At 35.9% G+C, this 19,772-nt stretch overlaps 1 protein-coding gene across 9 annotated transcripts in view; it reads left to right on the top strand.

Annotated features, from left to right (window-relative positions):
* ATP13A4 (ATPase 13A4) overlaps positions 1-19,772 on the top strand; it is a 111,600-nt gene that overhangs the window by 44,913 nt on the left and 46,915 nt on the right. For 8 of the 9 annotated variants that reach the window (XR_012021960.1, XR_012021959.1, XR_012021958.1 and 5 more), the window contains 7 exons: positions 951-1,021; positions 1,113-1,193; positions 2,873-2,942; positions 4,424-4,558; positions 6,928-6,997; positions 16,591-16,725; positions 19,139-19,309. Coding sequence is in view for 5 of the 9 variants with exons in the window: in XM_072807871.1 (XP_072663972.1) it covers positions 951-1,021; positions 1,113-1,193; positions 2,873-2,942; positions 4,424-4,558; positions 6,928-6,997; positions 16,591-16,725; positions 19,139-19,309 (733 nt within the window). In the remaining 4 variants the exon portion in view is untranslated. The remainder of the gene's footprint in view (positions 1-950; positions 1,022-1,112; positions 1,194-2,872; positions 2,943-4,423; positions 4,559-6,927; positions 6,998-16,590; positions 16,726-19,138; positions 19,310-19,772) is intronic. The other variant, XM_072807872.1, reaches the window with a different exon arrangement.

The raw sequence follows: 19,772 nt of genomic DNA, 5'->3' as shown, positions 1-19,772 counted from the left end.
AAGAAAAAGTCCTAGATACCTCATCCTAGCATTTAAGGCTGTACACTCTGATCTTTATTTATCTTTCCAGCCTCATTCTCAGTCTGCAGTCAAAATGCCCACTCATTTGCCCCTCCCCACAACTAACTTGTGGCACAACTAACTTGTGCATAATCTTTTTGAAATGCCATTTTCCCTTCTCATCTGAGCAAAAGTCTTCCAACCTTTCAAGGCCACAGCTCAGATATCATCTCCTTTATGATGCCTTCGGTCATCTGCCCTCTCTCTATTTTAATATTGTAAATTTTACTTTATTATATTTTTCTATATATATATTTTATATATATATATTTTTATATCTCTATATATATTTTTCTATATATTTTTACTATATCATATTTTTCTTTTCACACATATATGCTTGGCTGTATGGTATAGTTTTCTCTCTTTTTAAAAAGATATTTGTTTGTTTGTTTATTTATTTATTTATTTATTTATTTATTTATTTAAAGAGAGAGAGAGACAACATGAGCACTAGTGGGAGGGGCAGAAGGAAAGGGAAAGAAAATCTCAAGCAGACTCCACGCTCAGCATAGAGCTCAATTCGGAGCTCCATCTCACGACCCTGAGATCAGGGCCCTGAGATCAGAACCTGAGCTGAAAACAAGAGTTGACCACTTAACATTTTCTTCCCTTGTTGGGTTATCAAATAGTGGAATGCTGAGACTGAGTTTTATTCATATGCTTATCCAAATAGTAGGCCTATGATATATGTCAACTGAAGTTACACTTCTAATAAAGAGTGCCATTTGTGTATTAGGGAAGGTTGAGGTAATTTAGGAAAGGATAATCGTAATAAGTATTTTAGGGCTCTGTCTTTGCTCCTTCCACGGATACTTCTTTAGCCACTAAACTTCTATGTATTTACTGATCATTATACTAGAGACTTTCTTAGTACTTTTCTTTTGCAGGTGAGATGCATAAAAGTGCAGAAAATAAGATATGTTTGGAACAACTTAGAAGGACAGTTCCAAAAAATTGGGTAAGTTGTTTTGGCAGTTTCATCAAAAAGAGAGAAATTTATCTCAAAAACATTATTTCTAAATATGTCTTTCTCATTATTATTATTTCAGCTGTTTGGAAGACTGGCTCAGTTCTGCCAAGATACACCTAAAATTTGGATCAGGTCTAACAAAAGAAGAACAAGAGATTAGGTACTATACCTACTGTTATCTATATCAGCTCAAAAGGACAGTTGCCATTAGCCAAACAGAGAGCCAGTCAATATCAGAAAACCTTATAATGCTCTGTTCAGTATTGTTAAATGCATGTACATACATTATCTCACTTCATCAGGGCAGCCTTGTGGGGGAGGTAGAAAAAATATCCTTATCATCCCAATATAATGCATGAGGCTCACAGAGGTTTAATGGCTTGAACGAGGTCACACAGATGGGAAGTGATAGAAGAAGAGCTGAGTCTCATACTCTGACTGGTTTAATTCTCTTTCTACTCTGTACAATGCTTCTCAAGGTTATAATAATGAGGTTGAGCCAGTTTTGATTGTAATCAGGAAATATATATTATACTAAGATAACATAGTTGAATAATAATTGTAGAGCAGCAGAAAGTATTGTGTGAGACCTGCAGCTCCATGATTCCAAGTCAGTTAGTTCCTGGGCAGAGGAGCAAGGCTTCGGAAGGGCACAGTATTGAATTTAAGAGTCTATCAATAATTCACTGTGTGGTTTTGGGCAAGTAACTTCTCATCCCTGGGATTTGGTTGCCTAATTGTTAACAAGAGAAGGATTCTGTAAAGGATTCTTAGGCCCTGCTGGTCCTAAGTTTCTATGATTCTTACATTCTCCTCCAGCCCCTTTTCCGTTAATTGAAGGGACCTGCATCAGCATCACCTAAAAGCTTGTTAGAAATGCAGAATTGTAGACCACACATCATCCTTGTTGAATCAAAATCTTCACATTAACAAGTCATGAAGTCATCTGTATGAATACTAAAGTTCATAAGGCACTGTTATGTTCCAGAGACACTGTTCTAATATATTTGGCCAAGCTATTTTTTTTAAGATTTATTAATTTATTCATGAGAGATACACAGAGAGAGACAGAGACAGAGACATAGACATAGGCAGAGAGAGAAGCAGGCTCCTCACAGGGAGCCCAGTGTGGGACTCAACCCCAGATTCCAGGATCACGCCCTGAGCCAAAGGCAGACACTCAACTACTGAGCGACCCAGGCATCCCTGGCCAAGCTATTTGATCTGAACATCTATGTAGAAGGAACGAAGAAACTGGCTAGTGTTCTCAACAGCAAAATAACTCAGAAAGGGTCACTGATCTACATAATCAAAGAAACATATCTCTAGGTTTTCAGTTAAAGGATTGTATAACTGTGTATGAAAGCTATTTTTGAGATCCCAACATCTTTTCACTCACATTAAAACAAATTCTGCAGCTTCCCAGAGCTGAACAGGAGTAAGAAGGTAGGTCTGACATTTCTAAACAGTAGAATGATTTTCTCGTAATGATTCCTCCATCCCACATCCACACAGCCAAAGTTGGGGACAGAGTTGAGAGAATGTAGACCTTGAAACTACTTGAATGAGACAATGGCTCAATTAAATACCAATATTGTCATCAGGGAAATATTTAGACCTGAGAAAGAATCTAATTCAGTAGATGCAATATGATCATGTTTATTATTTTACCCTTGGGAACTCTCCCCTTCCTCAGTTATTTTGATAGGATGAGGACATCATGTAACAAAGGGGGCTTATGCTGATTGTGAGAAAGTGAATAGACCCTTTTTTGAATGAGTGAAAAATGAGTGTCATTTTTATTATTAATGACTGACTTATATATGATCTTTCCTATAGGAGGCTAATATGTGGGCCTAACACTATTGATGTTGAAATCACACCAATTTGGAAACTACTCATCAAGGAGGTAATCTGTCCTTTCTCTTGGTGCTGGGTAGGGAATAAAGAAGCTTAGTTCTAGTCAAATTATCAAGAATGCTAATTGCTAATAAGTAACTGCAATTTGGAATACTTCAGAAGGATACAAAATATAGTTTCTTCATACCTATTTTCTACTCTTCTTGGAGACCATCTTTTGCATACATTGCCTGATACAGTAGAAGATGATGCTCATGTGTCTACTTATCCTTCTATAACTAGATGAACATACATTTCTTCTCTTTCTTTCCTTTTTAATTCTATGTGTCTTAATCTGTCTCAACTTTGTGAAACTAAAATAATAACTAAAAAGTTAAAAACTCAAGATTTTCCTTATGGACAACATATACAATTTCCTCAGCATCTAAAATTATAGGAAGAAGAACATCTGTTTGGCCTTATTAGTTCTCTTGATCTCAATGTGTGTGTGGGAGGGGAAAAAAGGACTTGACCATCATTTACTGAGTTTATTTTTTCCTCTTTGACTACCACAGGGCTTATTTTTCATTTTGCAGTGGTTATTATGAAGCTATAACCATACAGCTATACTCTGGGTCTTTTTCTGCACTTTGCTACTTGCTTTATATAAAGCTATTTTCTCAATATTTCTAGCAAGCTTTCTTTCAGGCATGAAAGGAAGCAAAAGAAACTGATAGGAAATGTTTCTGTGCACTCCTTCCTTAACCAGTGTCAAGGATTACTATTCCCATCCTAGACAAATGAAAATCAACCAGAGTATTTGAGTAAGTGTGCAAACTGTCTTAAACCAAAACAGGCTAACGACTATTGGAGTTAGACTCTCCTTTCTCCCACAGTGTTCTAGTTGTTCTGGTGACAATTTCCCACTTGCAGCTTGGCTTTCTACTTACGAGCAATTGTAGTCTTTAACTTATCCATTGATCTAAAGCATTTTGATGGCTTTGAAGATGGCAGATGGTGTGTCTTAGGGTAGAACAGCAGAATTGAGAACATTTTAACTGTAGACCTGAACATTTCACTCTTCTGATGGCCAGTACATGTAAACTGGACCTGATATCCATACTCTACACCCTTGTAATGGTCAACATGAGGACCCATGAGACACTACTTTGTAAATTATAAGGTGCAGCAGTGATTAAAAGTAAGTGCTTCTGGGCCAGATTGCCTGAGCTCAAGCCCTAATCTTGACTGTTGCAGCTGTGTGACCTTGAGCAGTTTGTCAAGATCTGAGGCTCAGCTTCTCCATCTTTGCAATAGTGATAAGTAATAGCTTCTGGGTAATAAGGTAATTATGGAAATTAAATGAGAAAATTCAGGTAAAGTTGCTTAGTGCAGTGTCTGGCACATGGCAATTGCTGGATAAATATAATAATGAGAATATTGTGTGGGGTAATTTGTGTCACAGAGATGCTTATGAAAGCAAACAAGTCAATGAAGAGCTAAAAGTGAAAACTAAATATCCCCTTTGTCTTCCTGTTTTCCTGCCAACAGGTTTTAAATCCGTTTTACATATTTCAACTCTTCAGTGTCTGTTTGTGGTTTAGTGAAGACTATAAGGAATATGCTTTTGCCATCATAATCATGTCTATCATGTCCATAGCTTTGACGGTGTATGATCTCAGAGAGGTGAGTTTTTTTCCCACCAATCTTGTGGCTGCAGAAAGGAAACAGTAGAGACTTTATTGAAATTTTGTTAGAAAAAGGAATCAGGAAATCGTCATTGCCCACTCCACAATAAATGAGACCAAGTTTGTGAATATATAGCCCAAGTAATGATGCTGAATAATGTTAGTCCTTTTCCTTCCCTCACATCCCAATTCCTAGACTTCTGAGTAATTTTCCCCCGTTAGTTTACTCAGGCTGATGAGAAGAGTTTACAAATATCTATGAATTATGAATAAATGAAAAAGTAGGTGCTCTAACATTGTTGTATCTTGAAGATGGTGGAAGAGGGTGGAAGGTGGAAGAGTCTATTTAATAATGACTCTTTTGCTCTTTTTATTTGGTTGGTACTGACTTGTCAAAGCCTGAGTCTGACACTTGGCTTTCTTTATGCCCACACTAGGGAATCTAAGTGCTGTTGGGAAAAAGTCATGTAGAACAGACTGGTTGATCACACTCTAAATCCATGAATGCTATCCTCATCTGGGCAAGCTTTCTGTATGTCCCTGATCAATGCATTCTCCCATTCTCAAAATTAAGGTTTCAAACCAAATCTCTCTTCACCTTTCATGAGATACTCAAATGCTTTTATTCCACTTATCCTCTAATTCAGCAGATAATCTCACCACTTGTTCCACAAAGAGGACAGAAACAATAAGGCAGGAATTTGCTCAATTCCCCACTCTCCAACTGCCAAATGACCCATCTCTCCCTTCCTCTTGCCCAGTCCACTCATTACAGAGGACAAGGGGCCTTCTGCCTGTGTTTGCAATAGTACCCTTTCCCACTTGCTCAGAGTGCTTATGTAGTCACTGAATGATCTCTCTACTCCCCACCCAAAGGGCCTTTCCGTCAACGTTAAACATGCTCAAGCCAGGTAACAATCCTTTCTCCTGACCAAGCTTCTACCTTTAGCTACTACTCTATCTCTCTTCTCCCTTTTACAGAAAAACTTCTTTATGCATATTCTCATCACTTCCTCATCTCCCTCTCACTTCTCACTATACTGACCTGATTTTCTCTCTTGTGACTCCATTAAAGAACTCTTAAGGTCACCACTATAATCCTAAGGCCATGGGTAGTTTAAAATTTTTTTAATTCCCTTTTTAAATTTGTTATTTTTTTTCTTAGTAGAAAGGGTAATATATTGACATGATTTTTAAAAAGCTCAAATAGAACAAAATAGTGTACATAAAAAGTAACTATTCCTCCCATCTTGGTTCTTCCAGTATCCAGGTTCCTTTCCCAATGGTATCCAGTGGGGCCAAATGCTCTATAATGTTCAGAAGTTTTAAACAATCTATTTAATTCAAAGTCACTTGTTTAGGAAAGATTTCTATTGCTTCCATTGGCTATATATGCTCCAAAAGCACATCTTTTTCCTTATTACTAATCATAATGATACATTTATGTTTGTGATTATTTGACTGAAAGTGTTTTTCCCAGTGGGTTGTAAATTCCTTGCTAGAACTTTTTTGACTATTCTATCCTCACCTCTTAGCATAGTTTCTGATATATAAAGGTTATTTAATAAAGGTTGAGTGAAAGCAAAAATGAATAAAAGAATAGGTTAATAGAATACTCTTTCACCTTATATTATTCTATTAATCATTCTTAGGACATATTAATCATATTTGTAAATGATTTGATGCAAGGAGATTTAGGGGCTGTCTTAAATGGCAAAATTGGAATAAATAAGTGAATATACTAAATGATTAGGAGTTTTAACCCTAATAGTTCTTTTAACCCACATAGTTCTTTTACAAAACAGTTTCTTAATCAATGTGAAATCTAGCATAATTTTATTTTATTTTTCTTTTCTATCTTCTTGTTGATTCACTCTCAATGTCCCATGTATTTCATATATTAAAATAACATATACTATGAGGAAATATCAGGCACCACCAAACTCTTTATGAAGTTATAGATTAGGAACTCTGATGAGGTGTAACTCAAAGCAGAAATGACTATTAGTTCTCAAAGCTATTTAGGTATAAACATATATCTTGAATGATTATTCTTGATGTTCTTTACTGAAATAACTAAACATAAAATTTATGGTTATCAAAAATTACTTTGAGTGAACAGAGCATGCTGGGAAATTCCTTTCTATCAAAGAACGCATACTTCTTATTGCTGGTGAGCAGCACAGCAAGTTGGATGACTTTTCAGTTGACTGATAGGCTACTTTGTCTTTCGTTTTTAGTCAGTGTATTCAGCTGGAAACAAGACACTGCTCTATCTTTAAAGAGACCGGCACTTTACTGAATTAATACCTGGTACCTATCTTCAAATAGATAAGCATTTTTCTATTTTCTGTTCTTCTTTTTCAGCAATCTATAAAACTCCACCGTCTAGTTGAGTCACATAATAGCATTACAGTCTCTGTATTTGTGAGAAAAGGTAAGTCTCATTATTTTAGATCTATGTATTGTTCATATGAAATCAAAACAAGATTTAAATTTGTATCTCTGACTGTTTCTACTACTCTCATCTTCATATACCCTTTTTCCTGTGCGTTTATTTAAAAGAATGAGATACGTGCAACATTTTCACCTTAAAAAAAACTTTATTTAAAAAAAAACAACTTTATTGAGGTAAAGTAGACATTGATTAACTGAACATATTTAAAATGTACAATTTGATAGATTTTGACTTATATACATCTGTGTAACTATCCATGAAACTATCACCACAATAAAGATAATGACTACTCATTACCCCCAAAGGTTGTCTTTTGCCTGTTTGCAATCATCCTTCTCAACCTCTCTCTACCCATCCCCATCCTCAGACAACCACTTTGCATGCTTAGAATTTTATATTAATAGAATCATACAGTAGACTTTTTTTGTCTTTTATAATACATTTTGGATAGATTTTACTGGGATCAAATTCCTAATTATTTTAAAATGCATTCATTTTGTTAAGTATGTCAATAGTCCATTCCTTTTTGTTCCTGAGTAGAATCCCAGTATATGGATAGACTAGTTTGTATATCCATTCACCTACTGATGAAAATTTGGGTTGTTCCTAGAATTAGGATATTACAAATAATGCCTCAATGAAAATTTGGGTTCAAGTCTTTGCATGGACTACACTTTTTTTTTTTTTTTTTTTTTTTTTTTTTTTTGCATGGACTACACTTTTATTTGTTATGGGAAAATACAGAAATGTAGAATGACTGGTCATATAGGCATGTAAATGTTTAACTTTTTAGGAAATTTGCCAAACTATTTTCCAAACTGTTTGTACCATCGTACATTCTTTAACAGCAGTATATGGGAACCGAAGTTGCTTTAAATTCTTGTCTACATTTGATATGGTCAGTTTAAAAAATTTTAGCCATTTTAACAGATGTGTAGTGGTACCTCATTGTAGCTTTAATTTGCATTTCCCTAATGAGTAATGGGACTGACCATCTTTTCAAGTGCTAATTTTCTATTTATGTATCTTCTTTGGTGAAATGCCTGTTCAAATCTTCTGCTTATTAGGTTGTTTTCTAATTATTAACTTTTGAGAAGAAGTTCTTTCTATATTCTGAATCTAAATCCTTTACTACAAATATGATTTGCATATTCTTTTCTCACTCTGTGACTTATCTTTTCCATTCTCTTTACAGTGTCTCCCAAAGGATGAATATTTCTACTTTTGTTAAAGTCCAGTTATTAAATTTTTCTTTTATGGATCTTGCTTTTTGTATCATATCTAGGACATCTTTGCCTAATCCAAGGTTATCAAGCTTTTCTATGGTGTCCTAATGTATATAAGTGCTTAATACATAAATTGTTAATGAATATCTATTCAATAAATTAAGGTGAGGTACTTTTTGATTTTCAATAATGCATTTTTATTCAATACAGGAGGAAAATATTGGTGATTTTCTTCCTAGAATGAGTTCATCAGATCCTTCTCAATATGAAGGGTTACAAGCTGGAGACTTACTTGGAAACCTTATACACCTGGGGAATCTGTTAAAGATTAGGGTAGATTGAACAGAGTTAACAGTATTTAAAAACTTCATTGCATAGGAAGTTTGGGAGTACAAAGTAGGAAGTTTATCTAAAGGATTGAATAGTCTGAACGATTCATTTTATCAAGAAATCATCCACAGTTTTTAAAATGGGATAGTAATTATGAATATAGCCTGGTGGGTATAATTCTAGTCTTTATCCAACCCTCATGAACATATCTATCTGGTTCCCAGGAGGAGAGGGCTATAATTAACAACTGCAACAGATATTTTCCTGTAATACAAACAAACAAACAAAAACCTTTAAAATTTGTAGCCTAAGCAGAAATGATTTGGGTTCCAGGATCAAAATGTTACATAAAATATGGAGTAATGACCCCCTCTCACACTTCACCTTAGACCTTCACAAAATAGAGTTCTTTACAAAATGGAAATGTCTTGCATGAGAGAGAGAGAGAGAGAGAGAGAGAGAGAGAGAGCCACATAAGATCAAATCATGTATTGCCATTTTGTTTTACAAGTTGGTAGTGAAACCCAGGCTGCTTGCTTGGCTTTATTTACTTATGGTAGCTAAGAGTTTGTGATTGTTGCTGAAAAACAGTGTGCTTTGCAGGGTTTATAACTGAGTTGGCTTTGGTGAGTAGAGGAACATGTTTTTGAACTCCCAAATAATCAGCAACACTGCTACCTTTTCCTTTCATGAGCCTATTGGTGAAGTCCTTGGTGGCTAGCTGGTAGCCATGAGTATATTGTTTTGTTTTGTTTTGTCTTTCCTCCAGGTATAAGAGGCCTTCTCCATACTAAACATCATTAATGAGCCTTCTAATGTACAAATATACTTGCAATCTTTCCAGACAATTCTTTGCTCCTTACTGTAAAATAGCATAGATCTGGTCTTCTAGTTTTTCTCCTTTCAGGTACAATAGGAAAGTTAACATAATAATAGGTGGAGTTCTGCCCACCGTGAAGGTTTTCTTCTCCATAGTTATTTTGGGACTCTTTTAAGCCAGGATCTAATACCATGAAATGTTTGGGATTCTTTCTTGTCTAATAATGTCCACAAAAAACTTCATCTGAGGTCTTAGATGTAGGTTGAGGAAGAGACAACAGAATGACAGAATTGGGAAAACATGTTGGGAAGTGAGAAAACTGTTCTTGAAATTCACTTGGACTTTCAACATCTGTTTAGGTCTTATTTTGTATGTAACTCTTCTACTTGATAATTTAATGCTGTTGGGAATTCATAATTTATAAGGCCAGCCATATCAAATAATGTTAAATTCATGATAGGTGGGTAAGGGCTCCTAATTTCTTGAAAGCCAAGGATGGTTTTTAGTATCCCTTAGAGATTAATAGCAACAAATAAAAAACCAAAAACTACATTGTCTGCATTGTCTTAGAATGTTCAAAGTTTTAGGTTTCACATTTAGATCTATATTGTATTTTGAGGTTTTTAAATGGACTCTTTGCAAATAGATATTCAAAGTTCCAATACCATTTGATGAAATCTATTCTTTCTCCACTGATTTGCCTTTGTATCTTGGTCAGAAATCAGTTGCTTATACACAGATAGATCTGTTTCTGGACTCCCTATTCTGTTTTACTGATCTATCTGCCTATCTTTTTACCAATGCCACCACATGACTATAATTAATCTTTAAATAGGGTTATGTTAGTCCTTCAGCTTTGTTCTTCTTTTTCAGTGTTGCTTTGGTGATATTAAGACCTTTGCATTTTCATATGACTTTTAGAATCAACCTGTCAATTTCTAACAAGAAAAAACATGAGATTTTCATTGGAATTGTGTTGAATCTATAGATAATTTATGTAAAATTGGCATGTTAATAAATGTGGGTCTTTTGACCTATAGACATAGTATGTGTCTCCAGTATTCAGTCTTGTTAATTTGATCTTCTTTGATTTCTCTCAGCAATGTTTTGCAGTTTTCAACGTATGGGTCTTACACACTCTATGATGCATTCCTAAATATTTCATGATTTTGATGCTATTATGAATAGTATTTTTAAATGTAAATGTTCAATTGTTCATTTGCTGGTAGTTACCTCAAATGCATGTGATGATTAGTCTCTATAGACTGTCATGTCTGTATTCTGAAGTCAGGAAGACCTCTAGATTTTGTCTGGGTTCCCTCCCCCCTGCACAGTGGCCTGGGAACTCTCTAAAGGCAGAAAGTGCCGCAATTGTAGGTCACCTTCACCTGTTTCCTGTGTTTTGTTGCTTATGTTAGGTGTTCAAAACCATTGTTTCATATATTTTGTATAGTTTTGGTTGTTTTGGGTGGGAAGATAAATCCACTCCTTTTTACTACATCATGGCTGGAAGTGAATCTTCACCTTTAAAAATACCCTGTTCATTTTCTTGTTTAACTTTTTATGATGAAATAGTTTGCATACATACAACAATGGGGAGAATACAATAATGAAACCCCATATAGCTGTCACTCAGATTCAATAATTATCAACACACTGAATCTGTTTTTCAACTGTTCTACTATCTCCCTCAGTCTGTATTATTTTGGAACTATTCCAAATATCATATAATTTCATTTGAAAAAAATTCAGTATATATGTAAACTATAAAGATTCCTTTTTAATTCCTTTACCTAAAAAAAGTAAAATAACTCCATAATTTAAAAAATCAGGGATCCCTGGGTGGCGCAGCGGTTTGGCACCTGCCTTTGGCCCAGGGCGCGATCCTGGAGACCCAGGATCGAATCCCACGTCGGGCTCCCTGCATGGAGCCTGCTTCTCCCTCTGCCTGTGTCTCTGCCTCTCTCTCTCTCTCTCTGTGACTATCATGAATAAATAAATAAAATCTTAAAAAAATATTTTAAAAAAATAAAAAATCAATTATATAAAAGGGTTGAAATTTACTCAATTGAATCACAAGTGTGTGTTTATACATGTATATATATTTTCAAATCAGGATCCAGATAAAGTCTACATATGGCAATTAGTTAATATGTCTCAGGTTTTTTGAACTCTATGTGCTCCCTCCTATATATCTTATTTTTTTCCTTGCAATTTTTTTTTTTATTGAAGAAAGTAAATGATTCATCCTATGGGTTCTATAGTTTGGATTATATTGATTACATATTCATAAAGTTATTTAACATAATTTTTTATAGCTTGAACTTTCCAAAAATTGGTAGTTAGATCTGAGGCTTGAGTTTTTGACAAGAATACTTCATAGTTGATATCACATACTTCCAACGGACGGTACATACTATCTAATTATTTTCTTTTTGTGATTTTAGCAGACATAAATGCTTCTGACCCAGATTAACTATTTCATTAGGAGTTTTAAATTTCTATTTCTATCATAACATCTTCACATACTAAGGGTAGTATTTCTACAACTATTTCATTACTCTCAGAATCAGTTTGTTTAAGAAAGACAAGGTTAATATTTTATTATTACCTTTTATATACTAGCTTTCAAAATAATGTGTTGATCTTCTAGCATTATCCAAAGGATTTTTTAGTGTCATTGTGGATGCATGATGTTAAACATTGTTGGCACATTTCCATCTTTGGCGACTTTTATTCTTACTGTGCTCTAATTGTCTCATCTTAGGCCATTGAGTGCCTCCTCAGGTTGGCTTCTGAATTCTTTTGCTGTGACCCCAGTACTCTTTATTTCTTTTTGATATGATATGATATGATATGATATGATGATATGATATTCCAAACTTATCTTGGACAATTCTTGCTCCAAACCTGGCCACATTCATTTTTCCAAAGAGCCCTTAAATATGGTAGTTAGAGACCTCAACCAGAATGGCCGCCCAGGGATCCCCAGAATGATAATTTTTATGGTGTTAGTCACTGTTACTCAGCCTTTTCAGAAGACAGACCTAGTCTTCTGACATTTCTTTTTTAGGAAGGGAGAGAGAAGGATGGGGAAGGGGTAGAGGGAGAGAGAGAATCTTAAGCACACTCCATGTCTAGCACAGAGCCCTCACAACCCTGAGCTCATGACCTGAATTGTAATCAAGAGTCAGCTGCTTAGCCAACAGCCACCCAGGAGCCCCATCTTCTGACATTTGTAAATCAAGTTTGGAACTATGGGCTTTTTACTTAAGTTTGTTGATTGTATTTTTGTCTCTCCTTTCTCTATCTCAAAAGTCATGATTCTTTTTTTTTTTAGTTTTTTTTTAATAAATTTATTTTTTATTGGTGTTCAATTTGCCAACATACAGAATAACACCCAGTGCTCATCCCATCCAGTGCCCCCCTCAGTGATTCTTAATGACAGCAACAAATTACTCCTTTACTCTATCCCTTATATATAGTAATCTCAGAATAGAAAGTCAAAATACCTGGGAGGAATATAATTCCTAAAAACAATTTGAGATTTTGTTGAAGTTTTTTCTTTTTCTCTGTTTGTGGCATACCATTTGAAGTATATAAATTATACTCAAAACGAAAAAAAAAAAAACTTATGTTTCAAAGTTACCCAAAATGGTTCTTTGTATGGTTATGCCAGCAACTCGATAGGTTCATCTCATTTGTTTTTTAGATTTTTAGTGTTAGCTTTTCACAAATATATATTATTTAAAAATATATAAAATATATGAATTATATAAAATCATATAAAATATCTACATGGTTCAAAAATTAAATCTGTAAGACAAGACATTCAGAAGAGTCTGGCTCCTATTCTTCTTTTCTCTACCTTGTGCAGTCTCTCTGTCTTTTTGATTTATTCTTACATTTAAAATCTGCAAAGAAATTATATATAATATCCATATCTATATAGTATATATGCAGAATTGCGTATATATTTATCTTGCTGCTTAGGTAACAGGGGTATATGTGTTTAGCTCATATTTCCTAGTGTATATGCGTTACATACTTTTATTTTTCATTGGAACATATTTGACATACAATATTATATTAGTTTCAGATGTATTTACATACTTAACCATGCTTCCTAGAGGTTCTTTCATAGTGGGATATATAAATATTTTTTGCTCATTATTTTAGCTTTCTAGTACTCATGTATGGAGGAACCATTGTTTATTCAATCAGTTCTCTGTTGAAGGATTTTATTCTATTTTTTTCAGTTTTTTACAGATAATGCTGTAATAAAGAGGCTTGTGTATATGTCTGTCTTTTCATATTTCCACCAGTCTATCTTTGATATAGATTTCAAGGAGTAAAATTGCTGAGTTAAAGAATAAATGTGTATATGTATTTTTGCTAGATAGATATTTCCAAATTTCTTTCCATGGAGATTATACCAGCTTGCATTTGTACCAGATATATGTGAGAGTGCCTGTTTCTTCACAGCGTTGTAGACAGAATATGCTGGCAAAACTTTAGATTTTTCTAATTAGCTAGGTGGGCAATGTTTGATGTAGCTCTCCCCCCAAAACCTTTTGTTAAAAATATTTTATTTATTTATTCATGAGAGACACAGAGAGAAGCAGAGAGAGAAACAGAGACAGGAGAAGCAGGCTCCATGCAAGGAGCCTGATGCAGGACTTGATCCTAGGGACCCCAGGATCACGCCCTGAGCCAAAGGCAGATGCTCAACCATGGAGTGACCCAGGCATCCTCTTTCCCCCCCTTTTTTTAAGGAAATAAAACTTACAGAAAAGGTGCAAGTATAGTTCAAATAACTTTTTCCCCCGAGCCTTTTGAGAGCAAGTTGCCAACATACGGCTCCATGACTCCTACATATTTTCGTGTATATTTCTTAAAGACAAGGACATTTTCCTACATAAAAGACAGTTAACCATTAATATCATTAATATTGACATATTAATAGCAAATGCTCAGACCCCATTCAAGTTTTGCCAGTGATCTTAGTAATAATGCCAGTGGTCATTAATAATAATAATGTTCTTTCTTTCCCTTCGTTCTTTCTTTCTTTCCTTCAAGATTTTATTTATTCATGAAAGACACAGAGAGAGGGGCAGAGACACGGGCAAAGGAAGAAGCAGGCCCCCCGCAGAAAGCCTAATGCAGGACTCGATCCCAGGACCCTGGGATCATGACCTGAAACAAAGGCAGACACTCAACCGCTGAGCTACCCAGGGGCCCCTTAATAATGTTCTTTATAAGAAAGGATTTGGGATCACACAATACTATTGTTTGACTACCTCTTTAATCTTCAAACTTTCCTTGACTTCGTGACCTTGACTCCTTTGACTCTGGTTATTTTATGGAATGCCTCTCATTTTGGATTTGTGTGATGTTTCCTCATAGTTAAATTCAGGTTATGCACTTTGGGCTACAATATCATAAATGTGATGCCATGTCCTCATTGCTTCTTCTCAGGTGGTACATAATTTAAATTTGTCCTATTACTGGTAATGTTAACTTGGATCAATTAATTAAATATTATCTGCCAGGTTTCTCCATTGTAAATTTACTCTTTTCTCCTTTGTAATTAATAGTTATTTTGTTAAGAGATACTTTGAGACTATGTAAATAAGCCATCCTCATTAAATTTACCTACTAGTTGTATCCATTTCTATTTCTTGGCTAAATTATTACTTTGATAGTTGCCAAATAGTGATTTTTCTACTTGTGTCTTTTCTCCTACATTAATGTAATTTTACTGTAAGAAAAAGCATCTTTTCTCCCCATTTATTTATCCATTTATTTATGTCAGATGGACTCATGAATTCCTATTTTATTTTATGGGTTATAGTTCATTTCTCATTATTTACTGTGATGCTCAAATCATTACAGATTTAGGCAATGAGAGCCCATTAAGTTGGCTTTGATATTTTTTCTATCTCTCTCCATCTTTTCTCCAGCACTTTTATACTTAATGTTGCAACTAAATGTTCTAGCTTATATGATACTTTTCTTGGCCCAGCCTTGTAACCAGTCATTTCCTTAAGGAACCCTGATTCTTTTTTAGGGGGAGGAATAGAATTTAGAAAACAAAATGTGGGCAATAAATATGCACATTATTATTGGGGTTTCACTGCTCCCAGGCCCTCTTAGAATTAGTGAATGTATGCACAAAAAAAGCAAACATATTATATATGTATGTATTCTCACATACATATTCATTTACATCTATATTATTTCTCTATTTATCTACTGAAAACCCATCAGTTTACATTGTTGTCTCCAATTCTAATTCAATACCGCAGAGTTCAGTCTAGTTTTATTTCTGTCTATATTTGTAATTTGCTATCTTTGTGGGAAACCTGGCTCTCATTAGCCTCATTATATCTACTTATTCTATCAATCGCTGCTGGGTGTAGTCTGCCACCCATCATTACTGATATTCCCTCCCACCTCCATGTAGATACCTTTTTCACTCTGCTTGGACTCCAACATCCCACACCAGGCTACTGTCACCATGGGGGCCCTTCTCTCCCTCTTTGGGCTCTGACACCCTGCACCAGGCCATGTAAACACCTGTCTATCCTTGTTAGGCTCCAAAACCTGCAGTTGGCTGCCATGCACATCCTCACCACCAACCTTCTGCAAGGATGCCTCACTTGTTCAACCCCTATAGCTTTGGGACTCAGTGAGGAAGGAAAGAAGTTTAGAAGAAAGTAGACAGGAAGGTAGGTAGGAAGGAAAGGATTTTAATTTTTTAATTATGAGTAAGAATGAGATCTTTTCAAATGTTTAACATGCCACTTGCATTGTGTGTGCGTGTGAGAACTGTTAACATCTCCAGCAATTTTACTATAGTCATTTGCTATACATCTCTTTTTTTAGGAGTTCTTTATGTATTAGGAATATTAATCTTTTTTCATATAATGTAAGTTTCAAATATGTTTTCTAATTTGTCTTTAGTTTTCTCCCCCTGCTTATTTATTTATTGTTTTGCCACACAAAGGTTTTTATTTTTTGCAGTTTATTACTTTTTTCTTATAGTTTCCAGATTTTGAATTGATGTTGAGGAACGGCTTCCATTTTGGAAATGCCCTGGTTGCTTTTTCATTGATTTCCAATTAAGGTAGATGTTGGGCTATGTGTTTATGAGGAAAAAAATCTGACTTGACTCTGCCATCTCGCACTTTCAGCAGGAGTCCAAGAGCTGGAATCACGTTTCCTGGTACCTGGAGATTTATTAGTTTTGACGGGGAACAAAGTACAAATGCCATGCGATGCCATCCTGATTGACGGCAGCTGTGTGGTAGATGAAGGCATGCTGACAGGTAGGGTCCTGTCTCACAACTTACAGCCTCTGTGAGCTCTCCCAGGTTCCTCTTCTATCTGATGACAATGGCAAAGCATGGCAAAGCACAGGGGTTTTGTGGGACCTTCCCACTCTCACAAGTTTTACTTACCTGTCCTGCTCTGGATGGTTCTGAGAGTTCAAATTAAAGCTGCTTTCCATGTGCTAGGTTTGATATAGTTATAACTTTCTGAGTGCTTAGCATTTTCTTCTTGAACCAAGAGTATTACAGCCCTGTCATTTTACCTTAAAAGATTGTGGAGATCATTAGACATTTCAGAATCATCTGTGACTTTTATGTTTAGTGTTTTCACACAAAATATATCTTCAGATAAACTTGGAGGATTTGAAACCTGTTGATGACATCCTGAAACCCAGGTCAAGTCCAAGCTCCTCCTGGCTTGGCTTGAACATGTTAAAAAGTTCATGACACAGGATTTGGCACATCTATTACTTTGAAAATACACATTGGGAATTTTGGACTACCTATATTTCATTTTTAAATAGCATGCTGAAGGGGCACCTGGGTAGCTCGGTCGGTTAAGCGTCTGCCTTCAGCTCAGGTCATGATCTTGGGGTCCTGGGATGGAGCCCTGGGTCAGGATCCCTGCTCAGCAAGGATCTTGCTTCTCCTTCTCCTTCTGCCTCCCTGCTTGATTTGTTCAAGGTCACAGTGCTTTGAGTTCTCATGTGTACATTTGGAGATGTGGTATCAGCATTTCTGTAAGATAAAGAAGAATCATAACGTCTTTTTCACAGATGGACTAGGGGGCAAGAAGACACAATGACATACAGTGGTTCCCACGAAAGCCCAAGTTGAATCCATTTCTCCTGGGCAGACCAGGAAGGCATGAAATAGAGACAAGAACACATCTTTCTTCTGTTAACTTTACCAAAAAAATTTTAAATGTGTGGCAGGCCAGGTTTCTTCCTATAAAGAGTACATAGGTTTGTAAAAATCTCTTAGTGCTGGGACTTCTGCAATGCTAAATACCATTTTCCTGGCGAAAGTGGCCCTAGTGTGTGTGTGTGTGTATATATATATATATATATATATATATATATATATATATATACCAGTGGAAGGCTTTACAAGGTTTGTTTCTCAAAACAGGCCCTAATTATTTCCATAACTTCATTCACCACCTTGATTAGGACTTCAACCTGCTGCAACCTGTCCCTTCCACCACACTGACAAAATCCACCTCTTTCTCAATGGCCAAATTCAAAGGATTCTTCATATTTCTCTTCTTATTGACTTCTCTGCTGCTTTTAAGTATTCTGACCATTTCTTCCTCTGGAAAACTCTCTTCTTAACCTTCCAAGACAGCACTGTTTTTCCAAGTTCTTCTACCACTGTTTATGCCATTCCTTGTCCTGTGCTGCCCCTCTTCCCCCCTATCTTGGACTATTGGTGCTGCTCAGGGCTAGGTCCTAGTCCTATTCCCTTCAGTCCTCACACATGGTCCCTAAGTAATCTCATCTCTCCTTGGCTTTAATCATAGTCTGGTGAACTCTGACTAAATGTCTCTGGTCAAGGCCTCTCTCTTGAATGCCAGACCCAAATAAATAAACACAAGACATCTCAAAGAACCATTCCACAAAGCATCTCCAACTCATGGTGACCATAAGACAATTCTTCCCTCCTCCCGTAATCCCTGTGTTGATAACTATTGCCATCCTCTGCTCATTTTCCCATGTCAGAAACCAGGACGCCATTTTGAATTTCTCTGTCCCTGTGACCTGCCAATAGAAAAATCTCCCCAAATTTTGTAACTACTTTCCTCCTCATTTCTCAAATCCATTATTTCCTCTCTATTCCCACTGCCAACTGTCATAGCTCAGACCTCGTTCTCTCCAATGGAATGCCCAGCCTCCTGCCTCACCAAACTTCAATCCACTCCCTGTATTGCAGACTCCTTTATACACAAATATGATACTACACTCCTGAATAGAGCAGTGAATTATTTCCCCACCCATTTCTGCCACTAATGCTTATAAAACCCATTTAAACCCTTAAATATGTGCACTTAGGCCCTCCAGGCTTTGGCTCCTACACAGCTCTCATGGCCACTTACTCCTCATGCTCCACATTCTGGATTGTACAACTTGCTATTCCCTACATAGCTATTTCTAGCCTTTTTAAGCACCCACATTTGATGTTACAAAACTTACAGTATTCATAATACAACATTATACTTATTTGTCTAGATTACAAATCTCCTAAAAACAAGAACCATATTTCTTTCTCCTTGTAGCCCTAAAACCTAGGGTTGTCCCTGCTACCATAGCAGGCTTAAAACAAATGTCTGTCACATGCTGAGTGAATGCATGCATGATTTAAATGAGTGAAGTTTCCTCACCTCACAAAATGAGATGTATTTTTTCTATAGGAGAAAGTATTCCAGTGACTAAAACTCCATTACCCAAACTGGAGAGCTCTGAGCCCTGGAAAACACAGAGTGAAGCAGACTATAAACGACATGTCCTCTTCTGTGGGACAGAGGTTATCCAAGCCAAGGGAGGGTGCTCTGGGACCGTGAGAGCAGTGGTGCTGCAGACTGGTGAGTCAACATCTCTTCTTTTGTTTTGTTACTTTAAGGAAATATTTTTGTTCCCTTTGTCTAGTTCCTTAAATTTATGAGGTAAGGAATAGTCTTTAGGTAATAAACCAACTGTATGTAAATTTATGTATTTTAAGTGTGAATTGCACTATGGTGTATGCCTTTTAGTAAAACTAATACTGATGACAGTTTTTTATGTGTTTTATAGTTTATGAACTATTGCCATATAGCAAACCGGCACAGCAAAGATGCTGGGCCTAGACCTTAGATCTTTTAACCCCAAATCCCAAGTTCCTTCTCATCAGGGTTAGAAACTGAAAACTTTACACTGAAAAGTATTAGAAATTAAGTCCATTGGTATTTACTGGCCCTATGGTTTCAATTCAATTAATGTGCACGCGTGCTTGGATGTATGTAAGAATGTTCATGAGTCGTTTCCTTATAATGAAGTTACACTTGGAAA

This window comes from Canis lupus, chromosome 31, assembly GCF_048164855.1.
Source record: "Canis lupus baileyi chromosome 31, mCanLup2.hap1, whole genome shotgun sequence".
Taxonomy (NCBI): domain Eukaryota; kingdom Metazoa; phylum Chordata; class Mammalia; order Carnivora; family Canidae; genus Canis; species Canis lupus.
The sequence above is the reverse complement of the archived record's forward strand: the minus strand, read 5'-3'. Positions and strand labels throughout refer to the sequence as shown.